This window comes from Aythya fuligula, chromosome 18, assembly GCF_009819795.1.
Source record: "Aythya fuligula isolate bAytFul2 chromosome 18, bAytFul2.pri, whole genome shotgun sequence".
NCBI classification, from domain to species: Eukaryota; Metazoa; Chordata; class Aves; order Anseriformes; family Anatidae; genus Aythya; species Aythya fuligula.
In genome coordinates this window covers 9,870,777-9,888,839 of record NC_045576.1, presented here as the reverse complement: position 1 = coordinate 9,888,839, position 18,063 = coordinate 9,870,777, and the positions used below count along the sequence as shown (strand labels likewise).

The 18,063-nt window shown below is 39.3% G+C and overlaps 1 protein-coding gene across 2 annotated transcripts in view; it reads right to left on the bottom strand.

The window, feature by feature from the left end:
- The window catches only part of CEP112 (centrosomal protein 112), a 161,619-nt gene that overhangs the window by 34,517 nt on the left and 109,039 nt on the right, over positions 1 to 18,063 (bottom strand). For both annotated transcript variants that reach the window (XM_032199772.1, XM_032199773.1), the window contains exons 22-23: positions 12,695 to 12,757; positions 8,707 to 8,856 (exon numbers count right to left, since the gene is read on the bottom strand). In XM_032199772.1, the coding sequence (XP_032055663.1) occupies positions 8,707 to 8,856; positions 12,695 to 12,757 (213 nt within the window). The remainder of the gene's footprint in view (positions 1 to 8,706; positions 8,857 to 12,694; positions 12,758 to 18,063) is intronic.

Genomic DNA, 18,063 nt, shown 5'->3' with positions numbered 1-18,063 from the left:
GCTCGGGAAACTATACATATTTTCATTTGTATGGAAAACAACACTTTATAGAAAACAAAGGCAATACGTTCCAAAAATTGTGAGTGCTGCTGACCCCTCAATTCTACTGCTACTCTACCTTTAAATACAGATAAATAGTTACCCTGCACAGCTATCAGATTCACCAGGTTTCTCTTGTTACTTTTAAGAAAGGCTCAACTATTATGCAAAAAATTGGAAAATTTAATAAGCAGATTTCTATTTTCCTGTGATCTGCCATTCAAAAGTGTTTGCTAGTCATTTTTTAAAAATACTCTGATATTTGATCTGCTAGAGTTTCAGAGCTACATGCAAAACTGGAGAGCCAGCAGAAAATTGTAAATGGAATCTGAAGATTTCTAAAGTCAATAATAATTTTGGCAAGAACATTTTAATGTATAAAGCTGAAATCCTCGGTGGCTCTCTCCTGCTGATATCCCTGCAGCAGCTAGCACCACGATTAGTACAGAAACGATAGCAAACTGTATAAGAACATACAGCTTTGGGAAAAATATTTACACAAATACTGGAAATCATGTCGGCATGCTGGGATAAGCCAATGCATTCTGTTGCTATTTCATCTCACTCCTGGGATCAGCCACACCATCAGAAAGATATCTTAGGGAAATATATGCTGATAAGTAGACCAGGTCTGCATCCCCAGATCTCTGTTTGCCAAACCCTGCAACTTGTGTTACTGTGCCAGGCTTTAAAATCTTTACTACAGAGTCTTAAATGTTTGTGGACTATGGAAGGTTTGCTTTGAAGATGTCATTTTCCCCAGCAATCTTTTGTTGGTTGAATATATAGTTCACACATATTGTGTTTCCACCTACACGGCTGGAGAAGCCCTGCAGTCAAGGCTGTTCCAGGAGCAGGGAAGGAGGCTGCGTTCCAGGAACTCACTGGAACTGGAACAAAGAACAGCCCTTGGAAAGTCTACACAGTCCTATGCACAGACTGTTTTACAGATGCCCTGCGTTTGGAGGACATTAGACACTTGTTTTTATCTTTATCTTTTTTTTTTTTTTTTCTCTCCTCTTTGAGTGAAGTCCCAGGCTTTTGAGTGCAGGCTCTTCCTCCCAGGCAGTCTGCCTTGTAACTTCTGGATATCTCCCCAGCTCTGTCTCCCTAAGCACCACTTTCTCCTCCTCATAAAAGTCCCTGTGCTCTTTGGAGAGAAAGCGTCTTTGAAATGAAACAGTACAGTAAACTGTAACTGTCATGGCAGCTTTAAAAAAAGCTAATTTACAATTTCTTATATTGCAGAGAAAAAACATCCTCTGCTCTTTATTAACTGCACAGGCTTATGTTGGTATTATTTAACACTCATTAATTGTTTTTTTCTGTACCTTTCTCACAGCCTAGGACCCCATTCAGTGTTATTAATCCAGTTCAGTCAGTCAAAAACAGTGATTTTATGGCTTGCTTTGAATTCCTTTTTGCCATTTTTCCAGTGCAAAATTACTGTAGTCCAGCTCATTAGAAGGAACTGATAGCTTAGCTATATGAGATTTAATACTTTGTTATACATTTATGGAACCTTGCATTCCATGGTTTGGAGACTGGTAGATGTAAGGTGGCCTCCCTTTAGGGCTGAGAAAGAAGAACGAGGACCTCATTCAGCAAAGTGCCTTCTGCAGGGAAAGCAAAACACTGAAGACAACAGAGTAGGAAAAATCCAAACTTCTAAACCTGCCGGATAAAATTGGACTGCAGTTCAGAGGCTAGGCAAGCACTAGTTCTAGTCTTTTATAAAACTTGTAAGTATGATTTTGCTGTTGGCCATGGTAAGTTCTTCAATGTGTTGAGACATGAAAAGTCGAGAAAAATGCCAGAGTGCAAAGCTTGCTGCGGGAAAAAAAGATGACTCAATTCTTTGTCTCACAAAGCATGTCAGAGATATTATAAAGTACTTACAGATGCTCAGCCACTCAGATTGCCTGATTGGCTAAACATCTGAAACCCTGTAATTTTGAAGAGAAGGTACTATGCTTCAAACAATGAAATAATTTGTGGCAACAGAAAAAGATATATGATTATGAAAAGGAGAGTTGTTTTTTTTTTTTTTTTTTTAAATCAGTTGCTATTAATAACTGTTTAACAAAAAGGTAAACCTATTTTTATTACCATTTAGGATTGTGTTGATACAGGTTTTTTAAGATAACCATGTAATGGAATCAAGAGACATAACACAAGCAGCAGTCAATAAGCTTGGGGCTAAACCCCCATTCCTCTTACGGGCTGAATGTGTGTGAAACTAGTATTCACATAAAGAAAGACTGAAAAACAGGTACTTCAGAGCTTGGACCCCATGTAGAAGAGAAAGTAAAACCATAAAAGCCCTGCAGATTTAATTTATCTATCCTTTTGGAAGACCTGACTTCCTTTGCTGATCAAACAGGATACAGGAAATTATGAGCAAGATAATGTTATTTGCATGGTAAATTTTCATGACTACTTTACAATGCTAAGGTACAAAATTTTTTATGTTGCTGCCTTGTAATTCCCTGCTAATAAAAGACACTGCAGAGTTATTACTATTATTATAGACTAAAGGCAGCAACAAAGAAATAGAGATCCATGAAAAATGACTAAATGTATTTAACATCAAGATAGTCCCTTAAAACTCTTTATTTCACCATGCCAAATGATTTAGGATGCTAATGCTTAGCCTCAAAGGCAATTAGATGCATTTGAGATCCCTCTGGAGAACTTTGTGACATACCCAGCTCTGAAGATCTTCAGTGACTGACAGACTTTGGCATGTCTGCAGCCATCGAACCATCACAAACTGTAATGCATGTTCTGGCCAGATGTCTTATAAGACCCGAGTCAGTGTCAGCTTCAACAATGAAATGCTGACATCATTTTACAGGCGCTGTTAGCTTCAAAATAGTCATCTAAATTAAAATAAAAATTACACTAAAATCTCCTGAAATATTTATAAATGATGTGAGCCTCATTGGCAAAAGTTTATTAGGCAGCTATTCGATGGCAGCCTAGATTATAAGAGCTACAGCATCAACGTGTGCTGCAGAAGGGAGCACGTCAAGACTCACCTGACAGAAAGTCACTGCAATAGCATGTCTTCACTGCAGCTTAAGGTTTAGGTTTCAGTTTTTAGTTTACACCAAGCTTTCAGTCTTTTTTTTTTCCTAATTAATGCTCTGAGCGCTATCAGTTACACATGGCCGTAGCCCTCTGAACAGATAGCCATTGCAGTCTTTCTGCTGAAAATACAAAGAAAATGCTGAACATGTAAATTGTTCCCCCTTTATTTTCCACAGCTTGGAAACTTGTCAGCAGCCTTAACAAAAAGAACTGAACTGGCCTGACTTTCTCGAAGGGGTCTGACCAGACTGCAAGTGTACTCGTTAGATGCGGTTTTAATGCTGGGCTATCTCATTTCCAAAATCCACTCCAACCATGGAGCACTGCACAGTTCTGATGCTGGTTGGATCCTGAAACTGTTCTCACAGAAGGGACTGAGGCACTGATCTGGAGCTCAGGAGCTGGATTTAATCTCTAGCTTTGCCACAAAGCCTGGACGAAGGCAAGGCTCTGCGTTCCACTGTCTCATTTCTACGACAGGACCAAAAATGCTCCTTTTCTGTACTCCAAATCAGGTCAATTTAGGTTGTATTCTCTCTGATGTATCTTCTCCCTTCATAAGCATTAATAAAACATCTAAAACACTGACAGCTAGCTTTGCTTGGGACTTTAAAACCAAGAAAATGTAATTAGTTATTTCTTATTAAAAACATCATTGGCAATTGCAAAGTACAATAGTGGTGCTCCAAAAGGTATTCTGAGGACAACAGACTAAATACTTTTGCAGGACTGCAGTCACTCAGTTAATGTTTCAAAGCTCTGACATACTTTTTGTTTTAACACTAAATATTATTTGTAATTACAAGTGGAATTTGCTAATAATAAAATCTAACTAAAAGTAGTTTGTTCACAAAATTTGTAAGACCATTTTTGCTGATATACTGCATTTTAGAGAGGCTTGTAAATTCCATTGGTATATTTTGCTAACTACTTCCTGGAAACAAAGATATCAGGTGCCCTTAAAGAAACGTTCTGAATGCTTTGAACATCCCAAGGTTTAAAATGATTTGCTTTACTTTTAGCTGGAACCAAACGTGAAAGGGAAGGGGGATTAAGCAAACCGAAGAAGAAGGGCATGCAGCCCTGGTGCTGCAGGATGCGGGCAGAGCAGAGAGCACTGAGCCCAGGAGTTCACACGCTCTCCTGATAGGGAAATCTGCTGGCACAGCATGCCAAAACAGAGCAACAACCCTGCAACCCCCCTGCCTCCCCAGTGGAAACAGCATTCCAGAATAAAGGAAACCGAGTACCCCACATGAAGGCTGACTCACGTATACCTATAGCAGAATATTTTGGTCTAGCTGCACCGAGAAATTTCACCGTGTTGATAAACCCTCAGCCCAGCCTTTGCATAGAGGAAATGGAGGAAATGATTTTCTTGCTCCAAGGTATGGCAGCATCTGACAAATATATGATGATGTTGATGAGCACATTAGTCTGAACAATTTAAAACCAAAAGTTTTCTCCTTTTTTTCTGTTATGGCTATAAAACACACTATTGATTTCCCCCCCCCCCCAATATTTTAAAACCTAACAAAGAAAAACAACTGTTTCAAAATTTTTCACACGAAGGGGGACATTATTATATGACATTCTTTCCTAGAAATCTTTTAAGTTCTATTTATTAACAGAATTAATCTGATCATCATCTGGCTGACAAAAAAAGTGTTGAAATATGTCATCTTCAAAACATGTTTTGCTAATGAAATTTTGGTGTTAATTCAGGGGATATAACAGAATCCTAGAATCAGTAATGTGAGCCAAACAACAAATGTGGTTCCTCTGGCAAAAAAGCATCATTCTCTCCCTTTTCTGTTGTGGGTTTGTCACTGCGTGCTCTCCATCATCCATTTCTTTCCAGAATCTGCTTTTTGATGTGGAGTCCCCACTTGGCCATCAACTTCTACATTAAAGCGCTCTGAATATTTTGCAGTTCTGCAGCACTTTCAATCCCAGAATCCAAATGGATTTCATAAAGGAAAGAAAAAGAAAAGTTAGGATTTCATAAATAACCTCAAGGTATCTCTACAATGCAATCAACTTCATGCTAAAGCTGAGTCCAGCCAGTAACCACTGCCAAAAGCGTCAGTGAAGTTAGGTAAATGCCCTGACCACTTGAGTGTGCTGAGCTCTGGGTTGCTGTGGCTAGATTGCTATCACAATGCAAGACAGCTAGTTTAAATTTAGCCTTAATAAGTTTACACAACACTTACATCACCAACACAGCTCCTGCATAGGCATTCTCAAGAGTTCAGCACCCAAAACCTTACTGAGAGGTGCCTTCTGAAGTGCCAGCAGAAAGCAGCACAAATGGGTTAACAGACATTGCAATTTAAGCAGCTTTTCCAACCATCTGCAGGGCATGAATATAATTGTGCTCTCAACTAATCCTGCGGTCTAACCCAATGGTTCCCAATCTTTGAAGTGTAAGTACATTACAGGAGAGGCATGGCACAGGGACCAGGTGAGCCGTGCTGCATTTGCCCCATGCCAGGCCAATTGCAGCGGCCTTGTACTGTGCTCCAAAGAGTGCAAGTCCTGGAAAGTTCAAAGCAAAGATATCCACCCGGCAGTGAGCAGCGAGCTGTGCTTCTGGAACCGCTCTCTGTGCCAACACTGTCGTAATCCCAACAGGCTCAAACTCAACAACAGCAAAAAGGCAGTGGCAGGAGTCACCTAGTTGTTCAGCGCTTTGTCAGACCACGTCTACTTAGATATTTGCTGTTAGATGTTGTAATTTGATGGCATCCAAACCAGTTACCTTATAAGCCACAAAAAAGGAAGTTCCTGAGCCAAACTTTTATCCTGATTCTATGACTCTGACAGCCCAAACTTTGACTTGCCCTAGGCCAGACAAATCACAGCGCACTACAGAATGCCAAGTACTTTAAGCATGTCTCAAACTGACCCAAATTGAGGCCATCTGAAGCCAAAAAGGGTTGCTCAGATTGGATTTTTAGGTTGTCAAAAGAAGCAAAACGTTCTTAAGTTTCATTTATTCTTTTTCACTAATGCTTAAGATACTATTAAAAAAATCAAGACAATCATGAAATAATAACAACTTAGAGTCAGGAATTTGCATTAACATCAAAATCATGTACTATGGTATCCACATCTGGATATCACTTTACTGACTAAACGTGAAACTTCTCCGAAAGCCAGTTGGTTTCTGTAAAAATGTATTTCTCCCTTTGAAAGGAAATAATAATTGGAAGGTCTTACAGGAAGTCACCCAATACCATAGAAAGGATATTGCAATCTGTTCCTCGATGTTAGTTTAAATCTATGTTATATTTAGCAAATGCCTGTTTTTCAACGACAGTCTTTTCAATAGCTTATATTAAATCTTCAGAAGGGCTTATGCTATATTAAGAATTGCTTTGTCCTTAGATGTTTCTTTAATCATCTCCCATGGTCTTCAGCTTACCCTGGGTTGGATGTTGTTCCCCATCTCTAGTACACTTAGGATTCCACTTTCACCAAGAACAACTTTTTTGCCCCAGGCTAATAAAAAGCCAAGTATTTCTGCATATGCTCGTCTAGAAAATATGTGTGGTTCGTAAAAAAAAAAAAAAAAAAAAAAAGCCCTAAATGTTTGAATGTTAAAAACACCTCTTTCTGCTTCCAGAAGCATATGCAGCAGTTCACCTTCCTAAGGATTTTCTGTTTGGATATCTGGCTTTCAGTATATTTCCATTAAGTCAGTGGTTTCAAAGGAAGATTTTTTTCAAGTACAATACTAATGATACTAAAAAAAAGTTCAAGATCTCCAAGCATAATATCTCCTACAATTTCTTCCCCAAGCTGACCAAATCTTAGAAAACATACTTAGAGCATAGGAGCTAAAAATTCACTGGGACACTAGAAAGGTTGTTCAGAATTCTCCAGGTTTATATGTATTTCATTACATTTTGAGTCATAATGTCTAAATTAAGCCTATAATAGCTGAACACACATTTACATGGGGAAGGATTTCATACAACCCATAACCATTACTGTTCAAAAATTGCTGTTATCAACAGCTGAATTACTTCCACTAAACGTAATTTAGTTTAGTGAATCCATAAATTCAACAGCAGCATTTGCACCGGGTGCTAAGAAAAAAAGCTGGCAAACAGCCTGAAACGTGTTTTTCAAATCTATAACTCAAGGAGGTATAAGACATAATAACTGTTGAGTATCAACATATTTCTGACTATATGGAAGACTACTCCACTGTCACAGGGCTTCTGTATACCCCATCAACCACTGGAAAGCTGGAGAACTAATAACACAATCTCCTAGCTGGCAAAACCCAACCTGTACCCCCAAACAATGTGACTTAACTATGCTCTATTTGCAGATCCTAGTTAATAAAAGCTACCTCTACTGATTCGATTTGGATAAAATATTTTAGGTAGCATTTATACATCTATACCTTTGACAGACGAGACTAAAGAATGGTCAGAAAGAGAATTCTGTTCCTCAATAAACAAACAAAAATAAAGGCAGACGTGTTCCTCGAGAGAAAAGTACTATTAAATGATTTATGAAAAGAAGTAAAAAGAACACGCTCCAGATGATGACATAGTAAGGTCAACTTAACTTCATTATGCAAATCACTCAAATACAGAGGACAACATTAAGTGTACCATAACTGGACACCAGACAGGTCCAACGTGTAAAAATTCCCATTGTTTCTTTTTCAGAATTTAGAAAAACTGTAGGAGTTGATTTAAGTTTTTTTCACAAGTTTCTAGATTTAACCATGAAATTCTTTGTTTGGTACTAGTAAATGTCCTTACTAAGTAGAAAGGCATTTCCTTCTTCTACACAATTTTAATGAAGTGTTTTTGTTTTCAACCCTAGCAGATTGCACAGTTTCAAAAAACTTCCATTGCCCATCATTACTCTGAAATAAAAAAATGTTTAAAAAAAATTGTAATTCTACTTGCTCCAGCAGGATTCTCTGCAGCCACTCTGAATCAAGGTGTCAAAGCAGCAATGCAACCTGAGTATTCAAAACCAGCAGTATCTTAAAGCTTCTTAAAAATATATATATATATAAATATAATTTCAAAAATACTTGATTCCATTCATATTTACCAAAGACTTTGCATATACATGTAGTCTCCAGTGGAACTGGGAACATACTTCATTGTGTCCTTAACTGTGAAAGTTGCCATCGCCTTGTGAAAACCAAACCAAAGCCAGTGTGATGCTACTGGCCGTCAGGTGGTGCAGCTCCAACCTCGTATTTTTACCTTTTTTTCCAAGTACTGAAAGCACCAAGTAAAGGTGTTGAAAATATGTTCAAATATCTGAGTCACCATTAAAAGAAAGAGAAAAGGAAAGTTTCAAGTATTTGACTGAAGTGGATGGATTAGACTTGCCAAACCCAAACTTTTTATGCAGGCATACAATCAGCTAGAGGAAAGAGCCTGAGTCATCCAATACATCAAAGTCAAGGTCCAGTGAATGGAATTAGCAAGTGCCGTGCGAACAGGAATGATACCTGCATTCATCTGCCCGCTGCAGAACTTTTAATTACACTAAAACAGCTAGTAGCATCAGTGACTAAAATCCCCAGATTACCTTGATTGCTCTGTTATTATCTGTAATCAGCTGCTGCTTCTTATCTTCAAACTTTTGTACAACTTCCTGGAGCCGCTGTTCTGTGGCAAGCTGCAGCCGGCTGTTCTCCTCTGTCAGAGAGGAAATGGTTGCCTTAAGTTCAGCTATGATCTAAAAAGAAAACAGCATGCTAAATCTCTCGTCAGTAACAGGCATGTACTTTGCATGTTCTTATGCTTGGTGAAACATGGCATTGGCAAGCCCTGCTGCACAGATTAAGCATTTTAAATGAACATATTGCACACCAGCAAGTATGAAATCTCATACAGAGAAAAGGAATATAGCAAGCCTGCAGATGACAAAAATTGCTGAATGCAACATATTTGGAAGAGATTTGCACTACGACATTCCAAAATATTTACTCGTGAGAACAAAGCACATCTGTGATCTTCAGAATATAGGATGTTTCCAGTTTTCCACTGCACTGGAAGAGTTTTGCAAGTTTACAGAGGGATGGTGGTATTCAAATTCTAAAACGATACAGACAGCCCGATATCATAGAGAAAAAGAGGCCTAAATGTACATACTGGGCTGAAATGTTTAACTTAATGGTGATGTTTCTGAGCTGCTGAAAGGAACATGCTCTGTTCAGCAGTGCAGTGGGAACCTGATTCAATGTTCAGGGCCCTTGCAGCAGACCTTTAGCATGGTTCACGCGTGACTTGTTGAAAGGTACTGGTTTCACCTTTTTGTCACTGTGGGTAGTCAGAACCAAATAAAAATCTATAAATAAGCCTGAAGGATTTTGTGCTGACATGTAAGTAACTCACCAGCAAAGCACTTAAACATACAGAGAGTTACTGAATTTAATGTACATGTCCAAGCTCAAGGTTAAGCTGCTGTAGCAGGAAAATACAGTCTAATTCAGAAAACACCTGAGCACACAGCAGTGCAGGGAGAGAACACAAGAGCACGCATGCTCATGTGCTTGCAAGGGCTCCTCATTGTCATGGAGACATCAAACTATGCTAAGGGCACAGTTATTCACGTATTTATTTTAAAAAGGTGTTTTTTAAAAACAAACAAACAAACAACAAAAAAACAACCCTACTAGTAGGATAGGACTGATGCAGTAATACTCTACAAGTGAAGGTACTAGAATCACTGGGGAAGAGGAAAAGGACTTAAAGAAATAAATTCAAAGTTCTATTATGTTTTACTAGCCCTGAAGATCCTACTGCACAATGCAGCTTATGAGTAAAACCTACGTGGGTATATCCACATTTCTTTTCTAAAAACACATACATGCTAAAAAAGATAATACACCGATCAAAAGGAACACTATTTGTTCTTAATGAGATCAGTGGGCCAAAGGTTAGAAATTACCTGGATAGGTGCAACTCTTTACACCCTCTTTAGGCAGAATACAGCGGTATCAGCTGTTTTGCAATTTAGATCATCATTTACATGATGCAATTTGCACAAATTTGGCTTGTCTGGGTGTGTAACAGTGAGGAAGTAGGAGAAAAAGTGATGAATCATAGGAATGATTAAGACAACTTAAAGGCATGGAAGCCTACACCATTTTGTGTACATCCTGTTTTGTCACTTTTTAAAAGAGATAACTAAATAGTGAACCAAATAATATAACCAAAGTGAGACTTAAAGCTTTTACTGGGTTAAGACCCCAGACTAGCACAGGAATTCTGAAATGCAGGCAAGGGACTATTAGCATGGATTGATGGAGAAAGATCTGCTTTGTGCAGTACTTTTCAGAGAAAAAATCTGTTTACTTTGTATAAACTTCAGAGGAAATTTCTTGAAATATCTTCTCTGTGTGGGTGTTAAAAGTGAATGTTCCAAGAGGCCACAGAGCGTAAGATTAGACGGATGCTGTCAGCAACACAACCACAAGAAAAGTTGCAATTGACCTATTATTAATACTGAGCTAGAAAAAAACTATGTTCAAGTAACTTTAGGGATTTGATTCAAACCCACAAAAGTAAAGAAATTCAGACATCAGGGTGAAACTCCTTTATTGTGCCAAATAGCCCTGACATATGATGTATGTGTTGTGTCTGCCACAGAAAGCACAGAGGGATGCCAGGTCTGGTCACTGGGTCCATCCCTCCCCAATAAAGAGAACAGTGTATTAGTTACAGCAATGCCTAGCTTAAAAAAACACGTCTCCAAATTTTTCCATTTGAGACTATTCTACAGGCCAATAAATTTCAGCCTGACAAAATTTATTATGACATTTAGGTTAGATATTTATTACCTTGCCCTGTGCTACCTAGCTGTTCCCACTGTAACAATTAAAGCAATTTCCCTCGCCCCTTGTTTAAAAATTCAGAAATGCTTGAATTAGTCCATCTGTAACAAATAGACCAAGACCCACTTTTGTTCTGACAGTAAACTACGTCTGGCACAGACAGGCTGACTTTGGATTATGGTCATTAGGCACGACAATAGTATAAAAATGACAAACAAAAGGTAAAATGGAGTTAGCAATGAAAAGGATCTCTTTCTCGAGGTCTGACAGGCATGAAATATTACTTTTGGGGTCTTACAAATTTTATGCTATTCAGGTTCAGATAGCAGAATAATATAGTTTTTGTATTTTATAAGACTCTCAAGAAATGACTAAAAAGGCATGTAGAAGAGGATTCTCTCTGATGGACTGCAGAATTGTGGAATTGGAGAGGTTGGGAGGGACCAGCTCAAAGCAGGGTCACTTAGAGTGGGCTGCTCAGGACCCTGTCCACTCGTGTCTGGAGTATCTCCAAGGATGGAGACCCCACAAGGATGGACACACCTCTCTGTGTGCAAACAAATGTGCAGAAAACACACATTTATTTTTAGAAATATAATGTAACAATATATTTACCGATGATCCTGATAAGTGCAGTCTCAAAGAATGCAGTGTGAAAAAACAGGGTAGTCCAATGAGATTTCTTGAAAGTAGCTAAAACCATAATTTGGGTCAAGTTTAGAGAGAATGAGACCCAAAGGTAGCTGAAAAGTGGAAACGAGGAGTTTTAAAATATGTTGAAGCATTTTGCAAACTTCAAGGTTTGCAGTTTCTTGTCATTGTGTCACTGATCACCTCTGTCTAGTTTGGAGGCTCCTAACCCCTTCATTATAGTGTTTTTGTTGATTTTAGAAGCGTGGTAGACTATTATTCCTACTGCTGAAAACACCTTTGAAAGTATAAGGAAGGCATTATGCAGTGGCTTGGAGGAATGAGAAGAATGACACCTCCATGTAAATCCTCATGGCAATTTTCTTATTATTCAAAGCTTAACTTCTGGTTGCATCTCCATCATTTTTCACACCTCAGTACTGCCTGTCAATCAAAAAAGCTGAAACATTTAAAAGTCATCCTGCTCTATCATTTTTGCATATATGCAAATTCAGCACACTTTCATCTTTCATGTTCTAAAGACTACCCTGAAGAACAAAAACTCAACTCAAAAACAGTTTGCTTTCAGGACACTGCATTCTTCCAAATGTTATTTTGGGCAAATATGCTGAACTGGCTGGGAGCAATGATAAACATCGAACCGGCCCAGTCGGGACTGGAGTCCTGTCATCAGCTGCGTGGGCAAACACCACCTTGTCCCACGAAACACAGCTCCTGATTATGCAAGGGCTCCTGCCCCTCCAAGCTGTGCTGTTCTACAAGGGCTGCCTGCTGGGGCACTCGGGCTTCAGTTCCCACCGACTGTGGAGGACTCGATCCTCTTGGGATATAAAAAAAGAAAGCTCAAAACAAAACAAAAAGGAAAAAAAAAACACAACTACAATCATTTTTTCTAGTTAGTTGGATGTTCTGTATTTTTTCTAAGGTTAACATCTGTAAGAAAGTCTTTGTATGTTTGATTTGGGAAACGGTTATGGCTTCTCTTGATCATAAAGCCCTACACTTAAGAGCGGGAGCAATTACACTTTTCATCAAGTCTCCAAATCAAATGAATCCATGGGAAGTTCCTCTCTTCTTGGTACCTACCTGCGAGGATTTAGCCAGCTTCTGACTGTACTCCTTTTCAACCTGCTTCAGCCGGCTGTTCGCCTGAAACACACACATGCACAAAAGGAGCCAGATTAGCTGGGACGAGGAACGTGTACAGACACTTTGCCACCGAGCCCTCCGCCTGGCACCTCATCGGCATGCCTATCACTGCGCCGCCGGGCCCCGCGCCAGCTCCACCGCCCTTTTGTGGCAGCCAAAAAACCACAAGGGCTTGCCTTTGATCTGGGGCCAACTATTCATCACTTAAAAGAGGGGAGAAATTGTACCTCTGCTGCCAATTATTAGAAAAACATAAAGACTTCTGCGGATTAAAAAAAAAAAAAAAAGAGAGAGAGAGGGAGAGAAGAGGGAGCGTGCGTGTGTGCGCGGCAGGGGGAGGCAGGAAGGCGGGCTCCGGTTTATCAGGGTGACTTCATCCCTAAACGAAGGGAAAAGGGAAGGAAAAAGTCCCAAGCCCCAGCCCAGGCTGTAAAAGGGTACAACACGACATGAACTTCATGGGGCAGCTCGATGTCTGCACCTTCCTTCTGTCCAGTTTCATGTTCCTGCTTTTTTAAATTTATTTATTTTTATTTTTTATAGGTTGTGGTTAAGCTGAAAATCAACCCCAGTGTGCAGCTGAGCCAAGTGGGATCTCTCAGACACACGGCTCTCCTTCTCCAGGCATTTCTTTCACAACCCAAAGATAAAGAACAAAACTGAGTGAAAACAAGGCTGCTTTGTCACAGCGGTGTCCAATCAGCAAATACTTTCATAATTCTGGGGAAAAGTAGCTTGTAAGGTTTTTCCCTCAAATGCTTTATTTTCAATAATAATTAGACAATAATAATTCAAAAAATATTTTCCATTTAATTTCAGGGGACAAGTCCAACTCATATTTTCCTTGTAAAGTCGACCCTGCATTACACGATAGCCCAGCATCCCAACGCTGTCCTCAGATGAACCACTCGGCGCTCTCCTGTTCTTGGCTCTCGGATTCGAGGACAGGTGTCTAAGGAAAATATTTTCTTAGGGGACAGGGTATTATGTAGCTGAGTTCTGAAGCAAATTTAAGCTGATTAACTTCTCAGAATCTCTCTGACCTCATGTTAAAATCTTTGATCTGTCCTCCTTAGTTTTACAGCATAGCACCCAGCACCCGCTCCTTCAGGGCCAGCACGTGTCTTTGGGGGGCCTCCAAAGCCTCTGAACCCTGCTTGGGTCCAGCTGCAAGACTGAAACCCTGGTTCTGCAAACACGAAGGATTTCGGTCAAGCAAATAGTTTTATTGATTTTGCTGGAGTACAATTTAGGGGCTTTAAGTTGCCGCCAGTGTTTGTGAAGCACTGCTGCAGAGCATGATAGGGCTCACATCATCTCATGCCATCCACGCAGTTGGTGGTGCAGCTTAAAATAAGCATATTACAGCCAGTTAAAAATAATCTTAAAGTTTACGTGATACTGCAATTCAAGATCTTAAATCCCCTCAAATTCCGAGATTATGAAACATGTGGAGGTCTCTATATTTCATATGCTTGTTGGTATTAAAAAATAAACTAAAAAAGTTGATCAAAACCATTATCGAGTATGTGCCTAATTTTCAAAAACACTTTGTTTTGTTATAAATAGAAATAATGGCACAACATACTGGTTTAAGATAACATATACAAGAATTTTGGAGCACCAGACAAATTAAATTCCATTTTTTCTACACCTATCATTTACAGTCAGCGACAAACAGTGTAGGGGCTCACATATTGGTGTGCTGCATAACTAGAGAGCCGTAACACAGCAGCAGCTATGTCAGACAGCTCTGTCCTACATTTCTCTTTGTACTCGGGCTCACCCATGTTAACACTCTTTCCACTGTATTGTCATCCAGCTTCAGATTACACTTTACCAGCACTGCCTATCACAAAGTGATTGAAAGTGCCAGTTTATCTTTAGGAAAAATGTAAAAAATAAATGACAGTAATAGATTAAATTACTGCTACTCCCAGAAAGCAGAGATACCAGGCAGCAAGGCGCTGCAAAGAAGATCACATTACAGCTGCTCTCACTCAGCTTGCCTGGGGTAAAAGTCTTCATCTGTCATGAAAGCAGCTCTGTAACCTCCTGAACCCATACAAGAAATCCCAATATATAACAAAAATACACCCCTAACTTTCATAAGCAAATTACAACTTGTTTGTTCACACTGCATAGGACCAGGACAACCTGAGCTGGCCATGATAGAGCAGGGCTGAAAAGAGAATCCCAGTTTTATTCCTAACTGAGAACAAAGCAAGTGCATTCTGCCATTTCTTTTAAGGACAATTAAAACACTTTGATTTGTAATGGCTTTGACAAATTCAAATTTGCAAAATGTTTTTAAGCTGTCTCCAAGTCAACAACCAACTACAAATTCTTGCATTTACTTGCCACCACAACATCCTTATTTGAGGGGCCTGATTTCAGAGGTACCAAAACTCTCACAGGAGATAGCAAACATTGGCTAAAAACTGTCTAAAATTGGCTATCAAGACTTTATGGACATCTGCTGACTTCAGCCCTTCTCTCCAGATCCGTAACACCATACAGGTCTTGCATCATCACAAGCTACACAGAAGGCAATTTCTGCAAGTTGTATCCCAGTGGTCAGCTGAAAAGATCTAATTCGTGGCAATGCACAGGAACACTCTTGGCCATTAAGTTCTTTTAGTGCAGAAATGCCAAATTTCTTCCTTTTTCAAACCTGCAGCTAAACTAATTTAACACCTCCAGGCTACCAGCTGTTACTTTGCAGCCTAGGGAAGCATAAACCTGGGGCACATGTAGCACTCCTATATATATATATATATATGTATATATCCACACACATACATATATAAAGGGATTTTTACTTACAAAAAATAAGCAAAGATTTACTGCAAAGTAAATACACGTAGCTGCGCACAGTGATCACAGCTGAGGATTTATATTACATTTATCTTGACAAACGAGAAGGTTAAAAATGGCATGGTGTACACAAGCAGCAGGTTCCTGGGCTCCCTTCTTTTGTAGCAAGCTGCTCGGCTCGTGCATTGTATGAAGCACAGGCTGCCTCTGTGTTCCTTTAAGGGCATTCCCTCACTTTCAGGTTACATGCTATTTCAGAAACATAATGAATAAAAATCCAACTGGAAGGTGAACATTTGGAAGGTCAGCCAGTATTCATTAAAGTCTAACTCTTTTTATAGCAATGGGCAGCACTGCAAATATAGTTAATGGTCTTAAACTAGTTTTCCGCGTGTGAGAGGTAGCTGTTGAAATTCACACTCGGCAAAAACTTGTCAGAAGTATCAATTGTAATATCCATTTCTGTAATAAAAAGGTTTAAATTGGATAAGCCATAGAGGAATCCCACTGATTCAAAAATTAACTTCTGTTTAGTTTCACACAGTTAATACGTATTTTAGCTAAAATTATCTGATTACGACAATTTTACATGCAGTTACTCTATATTACAGAGTGAGGACTTTTGCATTAAAAAGATTATGTCCTTGTTACAGTTAATTGGTTTTAAAAACCAACCATAATTCTATAACAAGCCTTAAAGCATCATATTGTGGTTGCTGAGCAAAACTGCACCGACTTCAACAAAACATTTCACGTAAAAATTAAAAATGGCATTAGCACTACAGATGTGGTATCTGAATTAATGGATGCTATTCGAACACAATCTGATGTTCATTTTTTCCTTTCATGAAACAACTGTTACTAACAAAAAAGTAGCAAAGGATCTACCATGACGGGTCCGTACTCCAAATGCATACCATGTCATGCCCTAATGACGGAGCGTCAAGTGCTGTTTTTAAAGTATTAGATGTATTAGAGGAGACTCAGGTCTAATTCCACTTGATGGAACTTGAACTTTTGCTGCGTGCATTACAGGCAACCACCCGCTGAAGTCTGACCTGGGGAAGTCTGCGCTGAAGCTGCAGAGCACAAGGGTGACCGTGCACACCGCGTGCTTGCAGCACGTTGCTCTCCCAGGGGTTCCCTCCTTCGTGGGCAGCCTGGGACAGCCCAGGACCAGCCAGCTGTGGGTTCGGCCACCAGCCACGTCTCAGCACACACGTCCTGCATAGCAGCTGCCCATCCTGAGGTTTTATGGACACCTCTGGTGCGACAGCAGCTCCCGCAGCACTAGGGGGTTTGCAGGTACGTGAACAACTTCGTCGTTCGTCGGCATCTAGGATGTCTTGAACGTTTACCAAAAATGCAGCCATTAATTTTTCAGAGTGGTATAAACCTGTGCAAATCTTTCAGCTTTGGAATGGCGATTTTTGGAAATTAGAAATATGCTTTCAGTTATGCTACAAAATTAATATGAAAATGTACTTCTGCAACCCAATGCAGGCAGATCTGTTAGAGTCAAGCACACCTAGTGAAATCCTGCTCATCCATACAAGAACCAGTTAAAGTCTTGTAGTGTTTTAATTTGATTTCAATCTTACCAATACAAAACCACCAAAAACCTCACAAACACAACTCTTGTGAAGTAGAGAGGTACACATACACACCCATAGTCACTAACAGAGAAGCAGATTTAAGGAATCTGTTTAGGGTACTGGCTATGAAATAATCATTTTTCAAAATGCCTGCAACTAACTAAATGATGGCCATACATAAGCTGATCCTCCATAATTAGCTAGATAAAATTGTAAGCAAACTGGGGAGAAAAAAAAAAAAAAAGGAAAATCAAAGGGTAGGGGAAGGAGAAGAAAGAAAATTTGCTCCAGGGAAGAAGCAACTGTTCTCTGATGTGCAGCAAAGAATTTAACATCAAAGAACTAATGTAAATGGGGCCCATTTACCTTAAACAACAACAACAAAAAACCCCAAACCAAAGCAAAAACAACAACACGAAGCCCACCACCAGAATATTTCTATTTAAGTTTGACAGCACTCTGCTTTGTACCAAAATTCAAGATTATGTAATTTGACAGATGTCAAAAGAAAATTACCTTAAGAACGGCTAACTATAGCAATTTTTATTACATTAAAGTGCTCCATATATCTCTTAAAACTTCAGAGATCAGCAGATCACTTTTTAAATTCATCTGATTTTACCTAAAAGTTTCATTTCTACCTCAAATCCTGGAACATGTATTTTTCCTTACATGCCTCTAATAATGGCTTCCTATTCCAATAACCTTTTTCTTTCTCCTGCTCTCCCCACCAATCAGATAGCAAATGGAAAGCCAAATCTGTGTAACAGAGAAAATAGCATACCAGTTCCAACATGTAATTTGAGCCACCAAAAAGACTATTAAAACTAGTTCAATATCCAAAATGATGTTAACAGAATAATTAGTCAAGTACCGAAAGACTTCAAGGCTTTC